This window comes from Sarcophilus harrisii, chromosome 1 (genome assembly GCF_902635505.1).
Source record: "Sarcophilus harrisii chromosome 1, mSarHar1.11, whole genome shotgun sequence".
NCBI classification, from domain to species: Eukaryota; Metazoa; Chordata; class Mammalia; order Dasyuromorphia; family Dasyuridae; genus Sarcophilus; species Sarcophilus harrisii.
The window spans coordinates 141870290-141891868 of record NC_045426.1 but is presented as its reverse complement, the minus strand read 5'-3'; the positions used below and the strand labels follow the sequence as shown (position 1 = coordinate 141891868).

At 34.1% G+C, this 21579-nt stretch overlaps 1 protein-coding gene across 1 annotated transcript in view; it reads right to left on the bottom strand.

Annotated features, from left to right (window-relative positions):
* ITGA2 (integrin subunit alpha 2) overlaps positions 1 to 21579 on the bottom strand; it is a 144764-nt gene that overhangs the window by 32566 nt on the left and 90619 nt on the right. Inside the window, exons 14-21 of the mRNA XM_031964909.1 lie at positions 16267 to 16470; positions 15587 to 15723; positions 12662 to 12801; positions 9522 to 9673; positions 5982 to 6092; positions 5733 to 5815; positions 5072 to 5213; positions 32 to 124 (exon numbers count right to left, since the gene is read on the bottom strand). Coding sequence (XP_031820769.1) covers positions 32 to 124; positions 5072 to 5213; positions 5733 to 5815; positions 5982 to 6092; positions 9522 to 9673; positions 12662 to 12801; positions 15587 to 15723; positions 16267 to 16470 — 1062 coding nt within the window. The remainder of the gene's footprint in view (positions 1 to 31; positions 125 to 5071; positions 5214 to 5732; positions 5816 to 5981; positions 6093 to 9521; positions 9674 to 12661; positions 12802 to 15586; positions 15724 to 16266; positions 16471 to 21579) is intronic.

Genomic DNA, 21579 nt, shown 5'->3' with positions numbered 1-21579 from the left:
CCTTGAGTTCTAAATGGGATGCCAGGAGTACCTGCTGATCACTCTTGATAGAAGGATAGCCAACATGACAGGTGAGAACCTTCTTGGAAGTGTCCAACTGACATGAAACTTCAGTCCCATCAACCTGAAGGGTAGACAAAATAACAAAACACAAAAGTAATGATTAGGTGCACAAGTATGGGGGATTTCATATATATATATATATATATATATATATATATATATATGTTAGCTTCAAGAACTGAAGTGTTTTAGCCATTTCAAAATAATTTTGAATTTGAAAATTTAGGCTATATGCTAGGAAAAACTTCTTATAACTAAAGATATCAAAGATGAAATGTACTGCTTCTAAAGACAGTGGCTTTGTCCTAGGAGGTTTTCAAACAAAGAACAGATGATCACTTGTGAAAAATATCACAGTGATGTTTCTTTTTAAGTATAAGTTGATCTGTGTGGTTACTATGATCCCTTACACCTTAAATATTCCCGGGATTCTGTTATTGGTGGGCTTGGGGTTTTGAATTTAGCCTGATCTCTTTTGAATTTGCATTACACTGTCTGAAAAAAAATTAAATTCATGATGAGGCATTCTTGAAAAGATAAATACTCAAAGGAGGAGGACAGTTTTGAAAGAAGGAATGCAAACTGCTGACAATATCTTAAAATGCTCCAAATCACCAGTAATGAGAAATGCAAATTAAAATAACTGATCTTTCATTTTTGATTACCAAGTTGGCAAATATAATGAAAATGAGAAATAATGTTGAAGGTTGTAGAGGACTGGAACTCGGAAAAGGTGTATTTACGATTCAGTATCATTGATGAGATAATAATTCTCTAGCTATTGATGTATTCACTCTAGTCAAGTACATATACTTAAGGTAATATGGTAATGTGATGGCTTTCCTGACAAGTTGGTGAATGCTCAAGTGTAGCTGGGCATGCTGTGTGTGAAGTAGTGATGTGATCATACTGGAGTATTTAAAAGAGTCACAGAGGATTCTCACTCTCTCAGCTGCGGTGATCTCAGCCACAGAGAAGATTTCAGGCTCCAGACTCTAGAGGTCAGAGAAAACAATGGCCTCTCAGTCAGAGAGGTCAGAGCACAGCAACTGCCTCTAAGTCTCCTTATATCATCCTCTCACAAGAGGAGTTCCATTCTGCAGGTCTGGGTTGGATCTCCAGCAGTCACTTTCAGGTGGCTCCTGTGTATTTCAACTGCTCTCATGTATTCCAACCGAAGGTGATGAATAAAATCAGGCACCCTAATACACTGGTGATGAAACTATGAACTGGTCTAACCTCTCTGGAAAGCAAGAATTTCAGGATAAAAATTACCAAATTATTCATAGTCTTAAGTCCAGAGATCTAATTATTGATTATATATCCCAATTAGGTCAATGTTAGAAAAAAAAAAAGGGAAAAAAAACAGGTCTAATATGACAAAATGTTTATAGCTACATTTTTTTTGATGGTAGGGGGAAAATGGTGAGAAGCAAAGACCAGCCAAAAAGGCAAAGTAACAGGAAAAAATACAGTTAATTTTCCCCTACAACTATCCTATTAATAATCTCAAAAAGACATCAGGTTGAATCTTGATTAGGAGGTGCAAGAAAAAAAATCAGATTGAATAATTTTTTTTCCAGTCCAGGTTAGCATAAAAAGTCAGAGAAACAACCTATGTAAGCTATGGAGATAAGTCAGTAATGGCCACTTGGAGCATTTCAGGAAAAAAAAAAAGACAACTAAGGGTTTTCTTCCCCATGTGCAATATAAAACAATGGAAGAAGAGATTCCAGATCTGACACAAAGGGGCCTGACCTTATGATACAAGAAGAAACAGGTGCTATTTGGAAGCTCTATCACTCATTACAAGGGCTGAGTCAGAGATCCAGTGTGGATGAAGAAGGGTCTTTATCACTAATAACAGCAGTCCAAGTCAAGAAATGAGTTATGTGAGTGAGGAACAAATACAGAAGCAGCATTACTGTGGCTCTGTCTCCAATGCTGGTTCTAAAGAAGGAAGGCTAGAAAAAAGAGCAAACAAAACAGTTCCTATTAAGACTACAGGAATGCTCAAAACATAAATGAGGAGGAAAACAAGTTCAAAACATATACAAACAAAGTCTTAAAGAGCAACACAGTTTGGGAACAAATTCAATTAGAATTCTTAGAATAGATGAAGGAAAAATTTGGTTTTAAAAAGCCAAAATTATTTTACAAATGAAATGAAAGCAGTAGAGGAAATAATTGGAAAATAAATGAAGGTGCTAGGAAAAATCAGAAAGGAAATAAAAAATAAAAGAAGGAATTATAAAGATAATAAATAACTAGACATAAGAAATGTAAAACTTTACCTAATCAACAAACTACATGAAAATATAATGAACCAAAAGAAGCAATGATTCCAAGAAGCAACAAGAAATATAAAAATAGTTGAAAAACACAAAACTATATCAAAAACAACTGACCTGAAAAATATGTGAAAAGATGGTTTAAAAATCATTGGACTACACAAATCATTAATAGTAAGAGAAATAAAAATCAAAACAACCCTGAGGTTTTACCTTGCCTTCTGCAAAAATATGATGAGAGGGGAATAATCAATGTTGAAAGGAGTTATGGAAAGACAGGCATTCTAATGCATTACTGGGGGAGCTGTAAATCAGTATTACCATTTTGGAAAACAACTGGAAATCATTTAAGAAAGTGACAATCTGTCAAAGATTTGTTATACAGTATGGCTCTCTGGGATAGGGAGGTAGAATAATACTAGTGAAAATTATGGTGATGTAAAAGAATTATCTGAAAATTGTACTTAAAAACTAGCTAAAAATACTTCAAGATTTTCCTTTTCTCTTAGAATTAAGAGGACAAAGTAAAAATGGAAATAATTCACTAGCTCCCTCATTAAAGAAACCCAAAAACAAAATCTCTATGTTAGAGACTATGTTAAGACTATGATAAACAACAATCAGAGATTCTTGGTACAGAAAAAAATATGCAAGTAGCTTGAAAGAATTCACTTACTACAGAGTCAGTCAGGATTATACACATTTGTCAATGGTAACTATAAAGGAGTGGAGAGCTTGGAATATAATATTGCAGCAGAAGGTAAAACATAAAGGCTTATAGCCAAGTATAACTTAGAGCAAAGCCCAAATGATGGGGAAAAAACCCATGCAATAAACCTTTAATAAAATAGAGAACTTCCAAGCATTCCTAAAAAAAAATAAAAATAAAAATAAAAAACCTATAAGAACTATAAGAAATTCTGAAATATAAACACAGAACTCAAGAGAAACATATGAGTGAGCAATGATAATAAACTAAACAAGAATGAATGGTTTACATTTTAATATGATATCCTCTCAAAACACTTATCATCAGGGATTATAAAGAGAATCTAAAAAGGCAGATAGTTTAGGAAGGATTTTGATATATTTTGATGTCCTTTAAAACTGAAAGGAAAGAGAAGACAAAGTAGTCCACTTAAAGGGAAATGATAATCCAGGAGCTCAACAAGCTAATGGGAACTACAACATGCAAAAAATATAAATAGAATGATCAAGATAAGTGCATGTATCTATACATATACACATATGCATATTATATATACTTATATATATATTTATGAGCACATATACATGTGTGTGTATATGTAAATATATGTATATGCATTCTTATATGTGTGTATGCATGGGCAGCATATATATAAAAAACAAGACCAGAGAAGGCATTAAGAGTTTATAAGGAAAGATCTTTTTGCAGAATGTGGGATTTTAATTAAATTCTGAAGGAAATGAGGGAAGCTGGATGGTGAGATAAGAAATGAGTTCCAGGGATGAGAGATGGCTAATGAAAGTATCTAACATTGGGTAATGGAGTGTCTAAAGTAAGAAAACGCAGGAAGGCAAGGGATATAGGATTATAAAGTACATTAGGGAGAGTGAGGTGTAAAATGACTGAAAAGGTAGAAAGGAGGCAGGCAAGTTATGGCTGGCTTTAAAAACAGAAGATTTTGTTTTGGATCCTAAAGGTTATGGGGAGCCACTGGAGTTAATTGAATAAGGGAAGACTCTATTGGACTTCTGATTTAGCAAAATTAATTTGATATCTGAGTGGAAAATGTATTGAACTAAGGGGAAACTTGAAGAAATGATACAAAGCAAACTTAACAGCACCAAGAAAGCAATTTGCAAAATGACTACAATATTTTAAATGGAAACAATGCTAAAAGGCACTGGATTCTATTATCTGTTTAGACTTAATTACTTAATAGGATTCCTTTTCCTTTAAAAATAAAAAGTTTCATTTTGAATTCCCCACACAACCCCCTTCCCCCAAACCTCTCAAGAAGAAAAAAATCACTGAAAAAGTCAGGGGAAACTCAAAACTAAGTCTAACAAATTTAAATAAGAAACTAGATAAAAATCCTTTTATTCTATCCTTAAATGTATTGGTTAAAGAAAACACCTCAAACTATATCTCTTGCTTTATTTTCCTTTACCCCTTGGGGAAAATATTCACATTAAAGTGTGTTTCTTGCACAATATTCATATCTCTATTTGATTAGCAGATTTGGCTTGAATACAAAAAAATGACCACAGAAAGGCCTGTGGTCCCAAAGCTACCAAGCTACAAAGAATGATTCTAAGCTCTATGCATATCAGCCCTTTGATTTAGCAAGTTCAGGCTGAGGCATGTGGGGGGCAGACACAGAAAAAGCACTAGACCCATGTACTACTGGGAATTGGGGAAGTGTAAAATTTCTTGTGCCAAGTTTCAAAGGAAAGGAAAGGATAATTTGTTGGTGAAACAAAAATCTGTCTAGATATTCTGCCAGTTCATATACTAACCTGCCTTTGTTAAAAGCTTATAAAATTAGGATCTTTTTTTATCATTAAGGTAGAAATGCCACTTTAAATGAGGAAGAAAAATTGAGCCACCTCAAGGGCATGTGGAAAAAGAGGGAAGAAACAACTTCAGAATTCCCCATTTCCAGGCACAAATGAATTAATGCTATTAGTGCAAAGAAAAGTTAGGTTAGTTAGAGTATATCATCACATACCGGTGCAGAAGATGAGGCAAAAAACAAGTTTTCTGAAAAAGCAGTAACAATTCTGGTGTTATAGGCATGTTCCCCTTTGTTTTTCAGCGTTACTGCAAATGTTAACCTTCTGTTTTGGTTGCTGACAATATATGGCTGTTTTCTATTAATAATGAAAATAAAAAGTCAGAAGAAATGGCCCCATGTGTCTCCAAATCAGTCAACCCTGAACATTCAGAGATTTTCCATAAGCAGAACTACAAATGTTTTATATGAGATTGAAGTACTGGGACTAAAAATTCTGAAGAATAAACTGAATTAGGACTACATTAGATGAGCATGGAAGTAAAATGATGAGAAGCTACTATGTTTTTTTAAATTTGTCATCTTAAAAATAGGCATATCCCCAAGTCTTCCCCCCCCCTTTTTTTTCTAATGCTAGGAATTGAAATTCTATTCATATAGGTATTTGTTCATGTCAAATGTTCCCCATATAAAAAATAAATTATTTATTTTTAAGAGTCATTGAATAATACCTTCTCCAACATGTTTTCTCTCTCTCCCCACCTTTCTTTCCCCCTCCCCTTCTTGTCTTTTCCTCTCTCTCTTCCCCTCTCCATCTGTCTGTTCTTTCATACGCTTTTATATATACATACACATAGAGTTTCAAAGTGACACTTACTGAGTATCTGTTATTTGTTGAACTTCAAGGACGAGATCAGAGATGCATACTCCATCATCCCCACAGTCTTTTAAAAAAGGTATCTAAAGAAAGTGAAAATACCATTTCTCTCACAAATACTGTTAAGGGAAACAACTAGATGATTTTGTTATTATTAGCATTGGCAATGTGACAACTGGAATTTAATTTATTTTGGTAAAAGACAGAATTAGTCATTTTAAAAATGGTGAAAGCCAGGCCTCTACTTACACTGAAGTCCTTTGAAGTCTCAGAATACTCTTCCAGAGCAGGACTTGTACCGGGCTTTGCCAAACTGATGTCTACTCGAACATTTAAGGAGTTGACAACATCAGAAGGTTCCTGGAAAACAAAGCTTCCCTTTCAATTTGAATATAGTAAAGCAAATAGTCTTATAAAAATAGTTTTGAAATGGTTTTACTATTGCAAATATGGTCATCTCTCAACTGTGAATATGGGTAGCAAGAGACAGAGACAGGATGTTGAGAGATACATTGGATACTAACACACAATGAAATCATACATCCTTCAAATTGTGAAATTCTAATTCCTTAGAAATGTTTCTGGTCTTTAACATTTCCATGCAAGGGTTCAAGTAAAATTAAAGTCAACTCATTAAAAAGTAAGGCATTTATGTCAGCTAGCATAATTAGACTATTTCCTTAATCCTGGATACTCACTTCTTTAAAGTTGTAGGATTTCATAGGTATGTATACTTCCTTTGTCTAGTCAAACCAAATTCTCTTCACCTCCTAAATGGACTCTAAGAATAGTGCTTAAACCCTTTCCTTTGAGGAATCTCTCCAAACTTAGATAGGTTTGAGGAAGACGAGTATAATTAGTTGTTCAGTCCATATATACAGCTTTTGTTTGGTTTTGTTTGGTAGGCTCATCTAAGTCTTGCGTTGGTCTGGAATAGTCTTAAAGAACTCTGAGCACTCCTATGTCATAAGGAGCAACCAAAGCAGATTTTTAGTGTGTGTAGATAGACAAGACAGTAAATGGCTATAAAAGTAAGTGATCTAAGGACCCTTACAAATTTCTTTCTCCTTACCTTCCATTACCTGTCACTTTAATTTAGAATCCAATCTTTTAGTCAATAATTATATCTCTAATTTTCTATCACAAAAGCATTTTCTAAAACCACTAGGCTTCCCAGAGTTGCTGACAATATAATATTGGACTGTGGTCTCAAGGGAAACTTGGTTTGACAATTAGGGCAGTGAAAAAAGAAGACCATAAAGGAGTAGTACCACAATTCTGATTGAGAAGCTCAATGACAGTACTTGTATCTTCTGTGTCTTATTTAGAAAAACAAAGACAATACTGGTCTCCACAGGGTCCACTTCTACTGGGTAGGTAGTTAGGAAATAAGGGCCTTTAGTGGCACAAGACAAGATGGAGTTTACCATTAAATAAATAAGGGTATTGCACAATTTTCAGTTAAAATATACTATTATAAACTAGAATTTACAAAAATTAAGTATACTTAGTAACAATGTAACAGGTGATTTTTGGCCAGTTTTTCCTAAATATATTTATATAATACTCCAGGAAAGTTGACTATTCAAATGGCAACAACTCCATATTCTCAAAAAATATAAAAGTAGCATTTAAATTTTACAATGTACACATTGTCTCCTTCAGCTGAATGTAAGCTCTCTGCAGGCAGGATTTTTAATTTTTGCCTTTGACTAATAAATAAGTATCACAAGTTCTAGTAGAGTCTTCCAGACTAAGAAGTCTTTGAGCAGGAACCTGAAAATTGATAGTAAACTGAAGTCGGTAAATAAATTTTTTTGCAAATTGAAAAGTGTGTCTGAAGATCATGTTAGTTAAATTCTGAAAGACTCCTTACAAGGCAGGATATACACAGTGGTGTATTTTTTTTAGTAGAGTGACTTTAACATCATTCACTGTATTACAATTGGGACATAAATTTTTGTTAAAGGAAGGGCTAATTAAGTCAATGAAAAAACATACCTTTGAACTATGTTTAAAGTTAGACTAAATATGAAAAATTAAAACTACATTTGAGGCTTTTATTCAGAAATGATTCACTTGATTATCTTATCTAAGTCTTCAAATTATAATATAAAACAGCTGGATAAATTTTAATTCTCTACTGCCCTTAAACTTTAATATGATCCCACCCAAACTAACCTAGAAGAGTACTTTATCATGTTTTGCCATGTTTGTACATTTTCATAGTTTTGCCTCACCTTACTCATTTCAACTCATTCTCTACATAGCTGTCAAAGTGACTTTCTTAAAATATAGCTCTGACCATGTCATTGCTCTAATCAATAAACTTTAATAGCTCCCTAATGCCTCTAAGACTAAAAATAAACACTTATGTTGGGCATTTAAAGCTTTTTATATCCTGGTCCCAATCTATGTATCTCATTTATTATAATCACCCTCCTTTGCATGCTGTAGCACTTGTTTACTGTTACTATCTTTGTTCCTTTACTCTGGCCATCCTCCATGACTATAATGCCCTGTTTTTTCACCTCTGCTTTTCATTATCTTTTGTTTCCTTCAAGATTCAGTTTAGGCATTACATTCTGTAGGATTCTTTTTATGATATTTCTAGTTGCTAGTTTCTCCCCTACCCAGCCCCCAAATCACCTTTTAGTGATTTTGTATATTTTGTGTGGATACACACACATACACATTATTAAAAAATAGAATTTCCTTCATCGTAGCAATTGATTCATTTAATTTTTTTTGTTATTATAGCTTTTTATTTAGTAGTTATATGCATGAGTAATTTTATAGCATTGACAATTGCCAAACCTTTTGTAATTGATTCATTTTTTATTTTAAATCCCTAGCACCAAGAACAATGCCTGGCATAGAACATGTGTTTAATAAATGCTTGTTGATGGATACAGTTCTTTAAATCCCATTTGTGGTTTTTAATGATAAATATGCATAACCTCTATGACTTAATTCTACTGTTGAAAGTTCTCCCCCTAAAAGCAATAATATTTATTTGAATCAAAAACAAATACAAAAGTGGACTAAATAATGTTGACTTTGTTATCATCTATTGTCTCCTTTATATCTCAAGTTAAATCCAAGACATTAATCTATTACTGGAGATGATCTTCTTAATAGTATTAACGATAAATATACTTTACTACATGAGAAAATGTCCATACAATTTGCTGGCATGTGAATTTCCTTGTTCTTAAAACTGGTAATTCTATTTAAGAAAACAGTGCTTTTTTAATTTATGTGTTACTAATATTTGTTTTTGGAGCTGCTGGGTAGCACAATAGATAAGACCACTGCATGCCTCAGTTTCCTGTAAAATGAGCTAAGCTAGACAAGAAAATAGCAAACCACTCCAGTGTCTTTACCAAAGAAACCCTAAATGGTATCATGAAGAGTCAGAGAGGACTGAAATAAATGAACAACAATACCTTATTTAAGCTGAGAACCTACATATAAATCAAAAATGAAGATTCATTACTTATATACCTATTGTAAGCTGGGCAACAATGGGTGGCAAGCATGGGAGTACAAAAGCAAAAAGTAAAATAATCTGCTCTCTCAATAGAAAGACTTTTTTATGCACAAGGAAAGGGAAAGAAATCACAAATATTATTGTAGAATGATATTTGCATTCCTTACTTACCAAACAGTCAAGAGTACAATAATGTACTGAAAGGGAAGAAATTATCTAACATGCAAAGTTTTCTTTTAATTGATAATTGTGGGAAATTTCAGGGTAGGGAAAAAGAGAAAATTATGAGTCCTTACCTGTATGTTGATGATGTACTCTGAACAAATAGGTGCATGATATACCACTATGTTTTTCTTAATGTATCTTTCATTGTTTTCTTTAAACAATCCCCTAGAAGTTATTCTAGAAGAATAACGATCAGCATCAAGTGTTACATTGTAGATAATATCTGTTTAGGAAGGAACAAAACAATGTTCTCAGCATTATGCTAAGTGCTTTACAAATATTACCTCATTTAATTCTCACAACAACACTAAGAATAGATGCTATTTATTATACCCATTTTGCATCAAGGAAACTGAGGCAGACAAAGATTTGTGCTTTGCGACCCCGGGCAGGTCACTTAATCCAGTTTACCTCAGTTTCTTCATCTGTTAATATGAGCTAGAGAAGGAAATGGCAAACCACTCCAATATCTTTGCCAAGAAAACTCCAAATGCTATCACAAAGAATTGGACACAACTGAAAAATGACTGAACAACAAACCCTGACCTGAGAGGATAGATGTAAGAGAATTAAGAATTAATATAAATTGGCCAGTTTCTTTGAAAAGCAGAATCATTGTCTTTAATTGAGCTCTCCTGTCATTTTTATGTCCACAATGTAGAGAGAAGTTCTGGCCATCTCTCCATGAAAAATACATGTTATTAATAATATAATCTATTCCTTCCGAGATTTTCAACTCTTTTGTTTTAGCATTTTCTGTACTTTTAAATCCAACAATATGTAATTACTAAAAACAGTAGTTCTACAAGGACATCCAATAGCCTTATCAATTTTGTCTATAGTCTCATAAAAGAAGTAGCCATTTTTCACTTTTTGAAGCTTAAAGGTGAAGGTCACAGGATTACATATCTAGAATCAGAAAAAACTTGGTAGTCATCTAGTCCATCCCTTTCATTTTATAGCTGAAGAAAATGAAGTCCTGAAATTTTAAATGATTTGCCCAATTTGTGATAGACAGCTGATGACAGAAGTAAAAGAGAAAATGTCATCAAAATTAGTTATTTCGGTGGTTTGAAAATGAAACTCCTTTTTCATGCAAAAGAAACCTTATATTCAATAGGATATCACAAATTAATATGGCATAAAAATAATGCAGTTAATTAACAACTGATCATCACTTGTCTATGCTCAGACAAGGGCTGAGATAAATGAGACAGATATCAAACAAGAACAATTCAGAAAACCTCGAAAGAAAAATAATGAATTGAAAAGAAGCTTAATGGCAGAAAGCTACTTTGGAGTACATTAGGGCAGGAGGGATGAGTTTCATTTGAAAAGAAGATATATGAGATGAGATATTTCTAGGCCAGAACTCTGAACAGTGAGCCTTTGTTTGCCAATGAATATATTTTTTCCACTGAATCATTTAAACAGACTGATTTATTAAGAATCATAAAGCAATGATTTTGAGACTGAACTATCTCTATGATTCTTGTGCTTTGTAAAGGCAGATCTGAGAAACGTACTAAGTAAAGTTGGTTAAATTTTCAGTTTGAACATTTGCAACCTTAGAAAGTGACAAATGCCATAAATCATATTTTGATTTATTATTTCTTCAGTTATCTAGACACAAGAAAATAATGGGGGGGGAATATAATAATGCAGATTAAATTTAAAGTATGCCATGCTATGGAGTGGCTAGGTGGTGCAGTGGATAGATCAGCTCTGAAGTCAGGAGGACCTTAGTTCAAAGCTGGTTTCAGACACTTAACACTTCTTAGCTGTGTGACCTGGGGCAAGTCACTTAACCCCAATTACCCCAGCAAAAACAAACAAATAAATAAATAAGATATGCTGTACCATTTTCAGAAAGCTGGTTGTTGAAGATTTATCAAAAGAAGATACATAGAAGAGAAAAGATTTAAACTAGACCAATTGTGTGTGTACTATCTTACATTACTTCTCTATTTTATATATTGACTGATATACCAAGTTATTATTTCAAGTATATTGTTTCATCTGTATTAGTTCAAGGAGGTTTTATAATTCTTTCTTTCTCCTTCCTCTAGCACCTATTATTAAGTACTCAACATTCATTCACCAATTTGTTGGGATTCTAAATGTTGTGGTTCTAGACAGGTATTGCAAAGTATGTTTTTAGGCCTGAAATGTCACTAAGTCAAGAAGCAGGCATTCAATTTTGTAATGTGCCTATGTTACCTTTATTATTGATTGCTTATTATTGATACTCACTAGTTTCAGAAGCTCCATTATCACTGACCAGCAGACCCTTATCCAAAAGCCAAAAATCTTTTGGATTCAGCATCCTGGCAGTACAAAGTAAACTAAGGCAAGATAGCCTAAGGGAAAAAATACATCATTCCTGACTACATAATTCCCAAGGCCACATAGCCTTGGGGTTATTACTACATCATTTCTAAGGGCTGTACCACATCACCTTTAGACATTAAGTATCAACTATATGCAAGACAGAGAGAATATGTCACAGTGCATAAAATGTTAGGTTTAGTCAGGAAGATTTGGAATCAAATGCTCCCTTCTTCACTTCACACCAGCTATATGATCTTAGGCAAATCACTTAACATCTACATGTTTCAGGCAACTAAGACTTAGTAAATAAATGGGCATAGGGTAAAAGTTCACACAGATTCTCATCCACTTATCATATATATGTTAGATTCTAAGGGTGGTAGAAAGATAAATGAGAAACTTCTTTTAAAGAACTTATAATCTAGTAACAACTCAGTAAGATACTTGTCTCTTTCAGGACAGGTACCAGTTGATTTTTGTCATTTTATCCCTAGCACTTAGCACAATACCTGACACACATTAGAATCTTAGTCAATTTTAAATAATTATTTCATTGATTAGCTGGACCCCAGTTGCCCTAATATTTTGGAAAAAGATTCAGTGTTTAGTCTAATTACAGAGTCTATAACTCGGGATAGCTTCCTGGTGAGATGGAGAGAAAGACAACTTCTACCTTGAAGCTGGTCTCAAGCTGCCTTTCTTTGTCTAACTAACCTTTATTTTTCAGGCACTTCAAATGTGTTGAAAACATGACTGCACCAATAGCCAAGAGTTTGGGGTGTTTTTTTTTTTTACTTTTTAATCCAAAAAAATGTTACCTAATTGCTGTTAATCAATTTATGCAAATGATTTTGAAAAAGATAATTTTGAGTCTGCTTACCCACTTGGTTGTTTTGTGCAATAGGTCTGAAATTTGCACTGAAGCACAATCTGAGGGTTATTTCAGCATTCTTGTTCAACAAATTGATCTTATCAGGGGTAAATGAAGCTTCTACAGAGACATCAGCAATACTCTGTGACCTGAAATATATAAACAAGCCTGGATTGATGTTATTACTGATAGAGCAGAAAGAACACTGGACTTGGCAATCAGACAAATTAAGTTTAAACTCTGGCACTGTCTCTCATAAGCCAGGAGACCTTAATGATAAAATTGAAACCAGGGGCTCCCAAGCTCTTTATAAGCTGCCACAACATACCCCACCTCTTCATATACAATACCTGGCATTGGAAATCTACTGCATAAAATGCACAGAATGCCATAGATTAGGTGGAGTGGGTGCTGTGTGTGCATCTGTGCATGTGAATCAGACTCATTCCATGTATCCACCAAAATGACTTTTCTTTGGTTGGTACTATCTACTTCACCTATTTTATTATCTAAAATGATAGTCTCTTTCAGTATCACCAGACAAATTCCTACTATCTTGCCAGAAGTCAAAAAAATTTTAGGAGTTTCTATTTTTTAATGACTGGATGTTAAAGAATCATAGTGTGGGGACAGGGAATTAGCTTGGGATAAAGAGAAATCCTATAACAGCATTAGCTTTGTAATTGGAAGACCTGGGTTGAAATATCAGCTTTATGCCTTACTAACTGTATGACAGTGGGCAATGCCTTAAACTCTGGGTTGCATTTCAGTTTCTACATCTATAAAACTTAGGTATTAAGCTTTTAACTCAAAAGCTCTATGATCAAGATCTAATTTGTGAGTCATGTAAGAAAAGTAGACACAATTAATTTTTGATTAAAAAAATGCTATGATACAGTTTAATCAAACTCCAAGCATGACAATTAGGTAAGGAAAACTTTTGGCTCCTTACAAAAGTCAAAGCCCACCATGATGGCTAAATGTTGACCACTGGTGCCATCCAAAAGGATGAATCTCAGGCACTAAAAGCTATTCCAAAGAGGATCTCTGAAATATTCTTGAGCAACAAAACAAAATTTTTTTAGCATTTATTTGGAGAGATTTACTTGGCTGTAAAGGCACTGGTGTATTTCTTTAAAAATAAAACAAAATACTGATTTTATGTTCCTGATAATCTTTTAAAAAAAGTGATACCTTTTCAAAAATGTAGGCCACCAAATTGTCTCTATTTTAAAAATCACTAAATGTTATCTAAGAATAATTTCTATAAAAAGATGAATTTGATACTCTAATTTTCAAAACTCATTTAATCCACTCAAACCTGAAGAAAATAGCATTAGTAATGTCAAGCACTGAAACTAATGTTATATATGGCACCAGTAGCATAACATTTTCCAGTGTTTAAGCTTCTTGGACCCAAGTAATCATTTACAATGTCTTTTTCAACTGTGACAAATTGGAAGAGTGAGCCAGATTTTCCTCGGGACTTTGTTTCTTCCAACTCTCTGCTTCTGTCTGACTTCATTTATTCCCTCACTTGCCTTATGGGGACAATCTAGTCCAGTGTGTATTTATGACTTCTGAATCATATGGCCCTTGAATTCTTTCTATTGTCTTCCAGCTCCACAACTGCAGCAGAAGCCAGTTTTGAGGTCAAGCCAATTGAAATGAAAGTCATTTGTACATAAAAACTGGAAACAAGAATATCCTATCACTCCACTGGAAGATAAAATCTGCTCATACTATTCAGATTTTCCATACTCTTGAGGTAAAACTTCTTATTGCATGGGGCAATGGAAAAAGTATTGGATTTGCTTTCCACTCCTGGCCCTGCCAGGTATTACCTTTGTGACCCTGCGTACCACTAAAGGTTTCTTTCAATTTCTTCAACTATAGACTAAAGATAACAATGCTTACATTAGCTATTTCAATTGGTTATTTATAATAATAAAAATAGCTAGCATTTACAAAGCACATTTAGTTTGGAAAAAATGCTTTACAAAGATTACCCAGGTTGATTCTCATAATAATCCCGTTAAATACTATTTGGATTATTCTCATCTTAAGAGTTAAGAAAACTGAGGATGAGAGGTTGTTACTAGGTCACATAGTCAGAAAGACCCAACCGGATCTGAACTCATTTTCTTGACTCTCGTCAGATACTTATATGTCCATTAAGCAACTTAAAGGCTTCATAAACCATATATTGCTGTATAATTGTGAGCTATTACAATTAATAAGGAAACTTCCATTCAGTGAATTGGAGGATAACGTAACATTCAGAAATAATTTGGAGTACTGCTTAAAATCAAGCTCTATATAATACTCCAGTTTTAACACTTGTGATTCAACATAATTAGCTCTTTAATGCAGAGGACTTATATTTCTCAAGCCTTTTTTTTAAGTTACTGAGAAATAATAAAACAATCTCTGACATTTATATCGTGGTTGCTATTTTCCGATTGCCTCCTCATAAAAGTGGTCTATCCTACATCATATTGTTTTATCTTGCACCTACTTCTGAAACCAAAGATCAATCGCAATACCTCTTAGCATGATTAAGTAGTCCTTAAGCATTTATTAAGAACCTACTATGTGTCTGATTTCATTAGTATAGGGATCACCTGGTGAGATAACTTCCTTTACCAAGATGGATCATTACCTTCTCTGAACTTTACAATCTTACAGAGCACTGAAAGAATTAGGCACTTGCTCAGAGACAAATGGTATCTATCAGAGATATCATCTGAATCCAAGTGGTCCTAGTTCTGAGGTCATCTCTCTATACATTATATTACAGTCACAAAGACAAAAATAAGACAGTTCCTATCCTCAAGAAGTTTACATTTTATCTGCTTATTAAAATTATTTTCACCTGGGGGAAAGGATAAAAGGGGGAAAGTCCCTGAAAAGCTAAAGTTTTCACTTTCTCACCAGAGTTGAACCACTTGTCCAAAGGCACCAATGGATATGTCAGTTATTGAATCTCCATTCAGATCTTCATAGCCATCTAATGCTCTTCCAAAATACTGGAGATGATTTCTAAAGGCAGGATCTGACCCTAAAATTTTCTGGAAATGAGCATATTTGATATTAGAAAATAATATTTGTATAGTGTTTTGCAAACCTTAAAATACTATTTAAATACTAGCTATTATTACATCTACATTCCATGGAAACCAGTTGTTATTATCACTGAGATGAGAGAGCTTCCATTCTCCTCACCTCTTGATAGAAAAAAGTGATGGACTCAAGATACAGAATAAAACATATATTGAAACAATGCCAATATGAGCATCTGTTTTATCTGTTTGATAATTCATATTTGTTACATGGGCTATTCAAAATAAGAAGTGGGTATGTAAGAAGATAGAGGAGATAATGAAAGAAAGAATAGAAAAAAGAGAGAAAGAAAAAGAAGAAAGGAAGGAGGAATGAAAAGAAAGAAGAAAAGAAGGGAGAAAGGGAAAAATGAAAGAAGGAAGAAAAAAAAGGAGAGAAAAGGAAAAAGAGCTTTCTACTAAATAATCAAAATGCATCTTAACATTAACTGCATCTTAACATTAACTGATATAATTTAAAATATACATGGATGTCATCATGACAAGATTTACCTGAGAGTATTTAGTTCGTATAGTCCTCTGATATCCATTGTAAATGTAAACAGCTCCAGAGTTCTCATTTTCAAGGGGTGAGCCCACAATAACATCATTAAAACCATCCAAATTAATGTCTGAAAGAGCAGCAATGGCTGAGCCAAACCGGGCATTTTCCAAACCCTGAGGACCTTCGAGGAATTGATGTTGATTCAAAATTCCCTTTCCAGGAGAGGAGAAAATAGTTGATGAAAATAAATCTTTTTTGCCATAAATATCAAACTATTGGTAATGATTCCCAAAGCAAGTTCAAATACATCAAATTTTAAAACATCATAAAAATTTTGGTGGCAAAAACATAGTCAAAGTACCAGAACTTTCTTCAAGTAAAGATTCAACTCATTTTTATCTTCACAACTAAACCTTATTAACTTTATTTTAGCCTATTAGACAGCTTAGCATGAAACATTTACAGGTACTGGAAAGTTACTGCATGTCCTTTAAAAAGCATCAAGCTGAGGGCAAATGTTGTCCAGCTTTTTCAGCAAATTGACATTATGCATCTTGTGTAAGGTCCAGGCTCTTTGGCAGGTCCTCCACAGCATCCCGCTTCAGGGTACTGAGCCAATAGGCAACAGGAGTTTGTGTTCACTTCTATTCCTTGAACTATATTTATAACTGGTCATTTTCAATTATGCAAGACTCTATTTGATTTTTTCTTAGGAAGATATTAGAAAAAAATTTTGCTTTGCCATTTCCTTTTCATTTTACACATGAGAGAACTGAGGCAAAGTGTGGTAAGGGACTTGCTCAAATCATTCATATAACTACTAAGTGTCTGAGGCCAGATATGCAGTTAGGAAGATGAATCTTTCTGAGTCCAAGTCCTGTTCTACGCAGTGTAACACCTAGTTGCCCAATGAACTATCTTACTTTGCAATAAAACTTAAGTGCAGTTAAGTGTCCTGACTTAAAGAATTGGAAAATAACATGTAGGGGAAGTTAAGGTATTGATCATGGGAGTTAATTTTTTCCCCTCTTCAACAGCCGAGACAGAGAACATTTATGAAAATGACATCCATCTCTCCAGTATTATTTCTTTTGGGAATAGAGAATAACCCTATCCAAAATCTTCTATAAGGAAAAAATCTTAAGATTATACAAATTGTTTGCTTTTAAGACTGCTTAGAGGTTTTGAAGAACTTATTCTGATCCAAGAGTTCCTTTGGTGACAGCCTTTGGGAAAGATTATGCTTCAAAACCTTAGAATGAGATTCTTAGCCCTTTCTGCTATCAGTTCAGGGAATTGCTATTTGAAAACTTTCTGGCTCTAAGAAGAGTCAGGAAGACCTGTCATGTTTCATCTCGGACACATATCTGGCTATATCACCATAGTCAAGTTCTTTAAGTTCTCAATGCTGTGACTAACTGCAAATATGGAAGCTGCAGAGAAGGCAATGACATGAATTAAAGAAAGAGGTTTCTCATCTGGAAATTCCTTATACTAATGAAAACATATGTGTAGTTCTCATCCCCATCCATGAACTACTACACTAAATTAACAGATTATGGAATTAGGGTTGGTGAGGGGCCTGTTAGGTGACAATGAATTCTGGGCCTAGAATCAAAAAGACCTGATTTCAAATCTGGCCTTGGACACTTATTAAGTTACATAACTGGCCAACTCGCTTACCCCTGTTTTCCCTGGTTTCCTCATCTATAAAATGAGCTGGAGAAGGAAATGGCAAACCATTTCATTATTGTTGCTAAGAAAACCCAAAAAAAGGTCACGACTCTTGATGAAATGATTGAGCAACAAAACAGTTGGTGAGGGGAAAAAACTCTTTGCCTTCACTTCAATTTTATAACCAAATTTTTTTCTGTCCTGAATTATAGCTTCTGTTAATTTCAGGACAAAACATTTCAAATTCAAGTAAAATTAATTCAATACGTACTATTTACAAGGTACTGAGCTAGGTACTACTTTGATACAGGGAATAAAATTAAAGTATTTTTATTTGCATTTAAGGATTTTACAAATATTTATAAGGATACTACATACCCATATAAAGATGATGATGATTCAGTCAAATCAATTACTTCCTCCACTAAACATAAACATATATATTTACATGTAAGTGTAAAATATGCTACATCCTGATACCTTTGTCAGGAAATGATACTAATCAATCAGTGATGTGAACCATGTGAAAACAGAGCCTAGGCATCTCTGCTGAATAAATCAATCAATCAAAGGCATTAAAATTATATGCAATAGGATATCTGCTCAGATTGATTGAGAAATTTAGTTATATCTTATAGTTATAGGGCTTGTTTACAATAGAGTTTGCTACTTTTAAATATAGTATTTAGTAAGTAAAAATCATGACAGGGCAGTTTCAGCTAACTTCCTACAAAATGTGATTACATGGGAAAGAGTAATGGTAGGAAAACACTGGCCATGGCCATCTCCTTCCCCTACTTCAACCCCATGAAAATCATATGAACTTCAGAGGGTCAGAGGATTGGGGCTTTCCCTTTTACCCCTCAGTTCTTACAGCATCCTCAGCAGCTGGTGCATGGTCTGCCTCAAGATCCAAAATCAAACTAGACACAGCTAAGAAAAAGCAGCTTAAATCCTGCTAGAAAAGTTTCACTATACTAAGAGGATATCTTTAGGAATCTGGACAAAATGAATTTGAGATTGCTCAAACCACATTTGTAAAATGTATTCCCTATGTTTGAGTTTGTTTTCCTCTAGACTTTACATATGATGCTTAGACAATGTTACAGATTTTGGGGTGTATGCTTTATAACAAGTTTTCTTGTTATGTTCTACTTTAATAAATATAATTCTGCTCTTGTTCAGTAATTTTTCAGTCATGTCTGACTCGGTGACCCCACTTGGAATTTTCTTAGCAAAAAATACTGGGTAGTCTGACATTTCCTTCTTCAGCTCACTTTACAGATGAGGAAACTACATTTCATAGATGAGAAAATGAGTGACTTGCTCAGGATCATACAACTAATAAATATCTGAGGCTAGATTTGAACTCAGGAAGATGAGTCTTCCTGACTTCATGCCTATGCCATCTAGCTTCCCTGATAAATATACTTAAGTAAAGTTCATTAAGCCCAGCTGACTAAAAGATATCAAATATTAACCAAAGGAGGAAAAAAATAGTCAAGGTTTATGAGCTATAGTATTAAAAAGATCTCAACTACTCAGGCATTAACCTCTACATGTCTACTCCTTGAGGACTCAAAGGGTTGGTTCAAGTTGGAGTTGGGAGAGTAGCCCCAGAACATGTGTTACATGTGAATACAAAAAATACAAATAGCTTGTAAAAAAAAGAACAATAATAATTAGGCAAAATCAAAAAATGTTCCTCATAAGCACCCAGAGCTAAACCTTCAAGGACATTGAAGATTCTAAGACATAAAATTGAAAAGGTACAGTCAGTCTCACTGGAGTGAAAAGGGTATTCAACTCAGCTCAGACAGACTCTGAGAAAACCATTTAGAGGGTCTTAATCACAACAAATCTGCAGCTGAGACCTTTGGTCCTGGATCAATAGAGAAGCATATCAGTGGGGCAGCCACAGCTTAGAAGGCAAACTTTGGGAAACCAGCTGTTTCCTAAAAAGAGTCCACAAAGCTAGCTTCTACAAAAACAAGGGATCCTTATGCTCAAAGCTACAGCTCAGAGCTGCATAGGAAATTTGAGACAGCATTCAATTTACTCCAAAAGCAGAGCTTGACCATAAAAGTAAAAAAGAAAAACAGGAAATACCAAAAGAAAAGGAAAGAAAATGAGCAAAAAACAGAAAAGAACCCTAGTCATTGAAAACAACTATGATGACAGGAAAGACCAAAATACCAACTCAAACAAGGACAAAACGTCCACAAAGGAAATTTCAAAGAGTGATATGAATTGTTCTCAAGCCCAAAGAGGCTTCTTGGAAGTGTTAATAAAAGACTTTAAAAAGGCAAATAAAAGAGGTAGAATAGAAAATGAGAAAAAAGGAGAGGTATGCTGGAGAGAGTCAATAACTTGGAAAAGGAAGGAAAAAATTGTCTGAAGAAAACAATTCCTTAAAAAATACAACTGGTCAAATGCAAAAAAAAATCACTGAAGGAAACAATATCTTCAAAAGTAGAATTAGCCAAATGGAAAAAAGAGATACAAAAGCTAACTGAAGAAAATCACATATTAAAAACTAGAATGGGGCAAATGGAACCTAATGAGTTTGTGATATAGCAAGAATCAGTCAAGCAGACTAAAAAGAATGAAAAAATGGCAGAAAATATGAAATACCTCATTGGAAAAACAACTGACCTGGAAAATAAATCTAGAATAAACAAATTATTGGCCTCCTGAAGACCATGACCAAAAGAAGAGCCTGGGTAGCTTTCTTCAAGAAATCATCAAGGAAAACTTCCCTGATGTTCTAGAAACAGAGGCGAAAATACTTTTCCAAAGAGTCTATTGATCCCCTTTGGAAAGAGATCCCACAAGGAAAACCCCAAGGAACACTGCTGTGAAACTCCAAAACTACAATTTCAAGGAAAAAAAATACTGCAAGCTGTCAGACAAAAGCAATTCAAATATCAAGGAGCAATACTCAGGACTACCCAGGATCTGACAGTTTCTACAATAAAGGATTGGAGGGCCTGGAATACCATATTCTAGAAGGCAAAGAACCTAGGGTTACAATCAAGAATTAACTACCCGGCAAAACTCAGCATCATCTTTCAGGAGAGGTTGTAGATCTTCAATGAAGTAAAAGATTTTTAATCATTTCTATTGGAAAAAAACATAACTAAACAGAAAATTTAATCTACAAAAACAGGACTCAAGGAAAACATAAAAAGGTAAATAGGGGGAAATATGCTATTTAAAGGTTAAACTGTTTACCTCACTAAGATAAAAAATGATAGCTGTAACTCTTGAGAACTTTTTCTGTAAGTGGGGCAGACAGAGAAGGGCATCATATGGACAGAGTGTATGGTTGTGAATGATGTGATGATATCAAAGAAAAAGGCATTAAGGGATAGAAAAAGGTTGGTACTGGAAAAAAAGGAAAAGGGAGGTATAATGGAACAAATTAGATCACATGACATTGTCTGAAGTTTGATCTCATTGATTTTGGCTCTAAGAGGGAAAGAATTAATCATTCAGTTGGGTATAGAAATTTATCTAACCCTATAAAGAAGTAACAGGAAAAAGAGGAAAGAAAAAGGAGGGACAGGACAGAAGGGAGGACAGAAACACTAGGAAAAAAGGTAAGAGAAGGGAAGAAGGTGTGATAGAAGATAAGATAGTGGGTG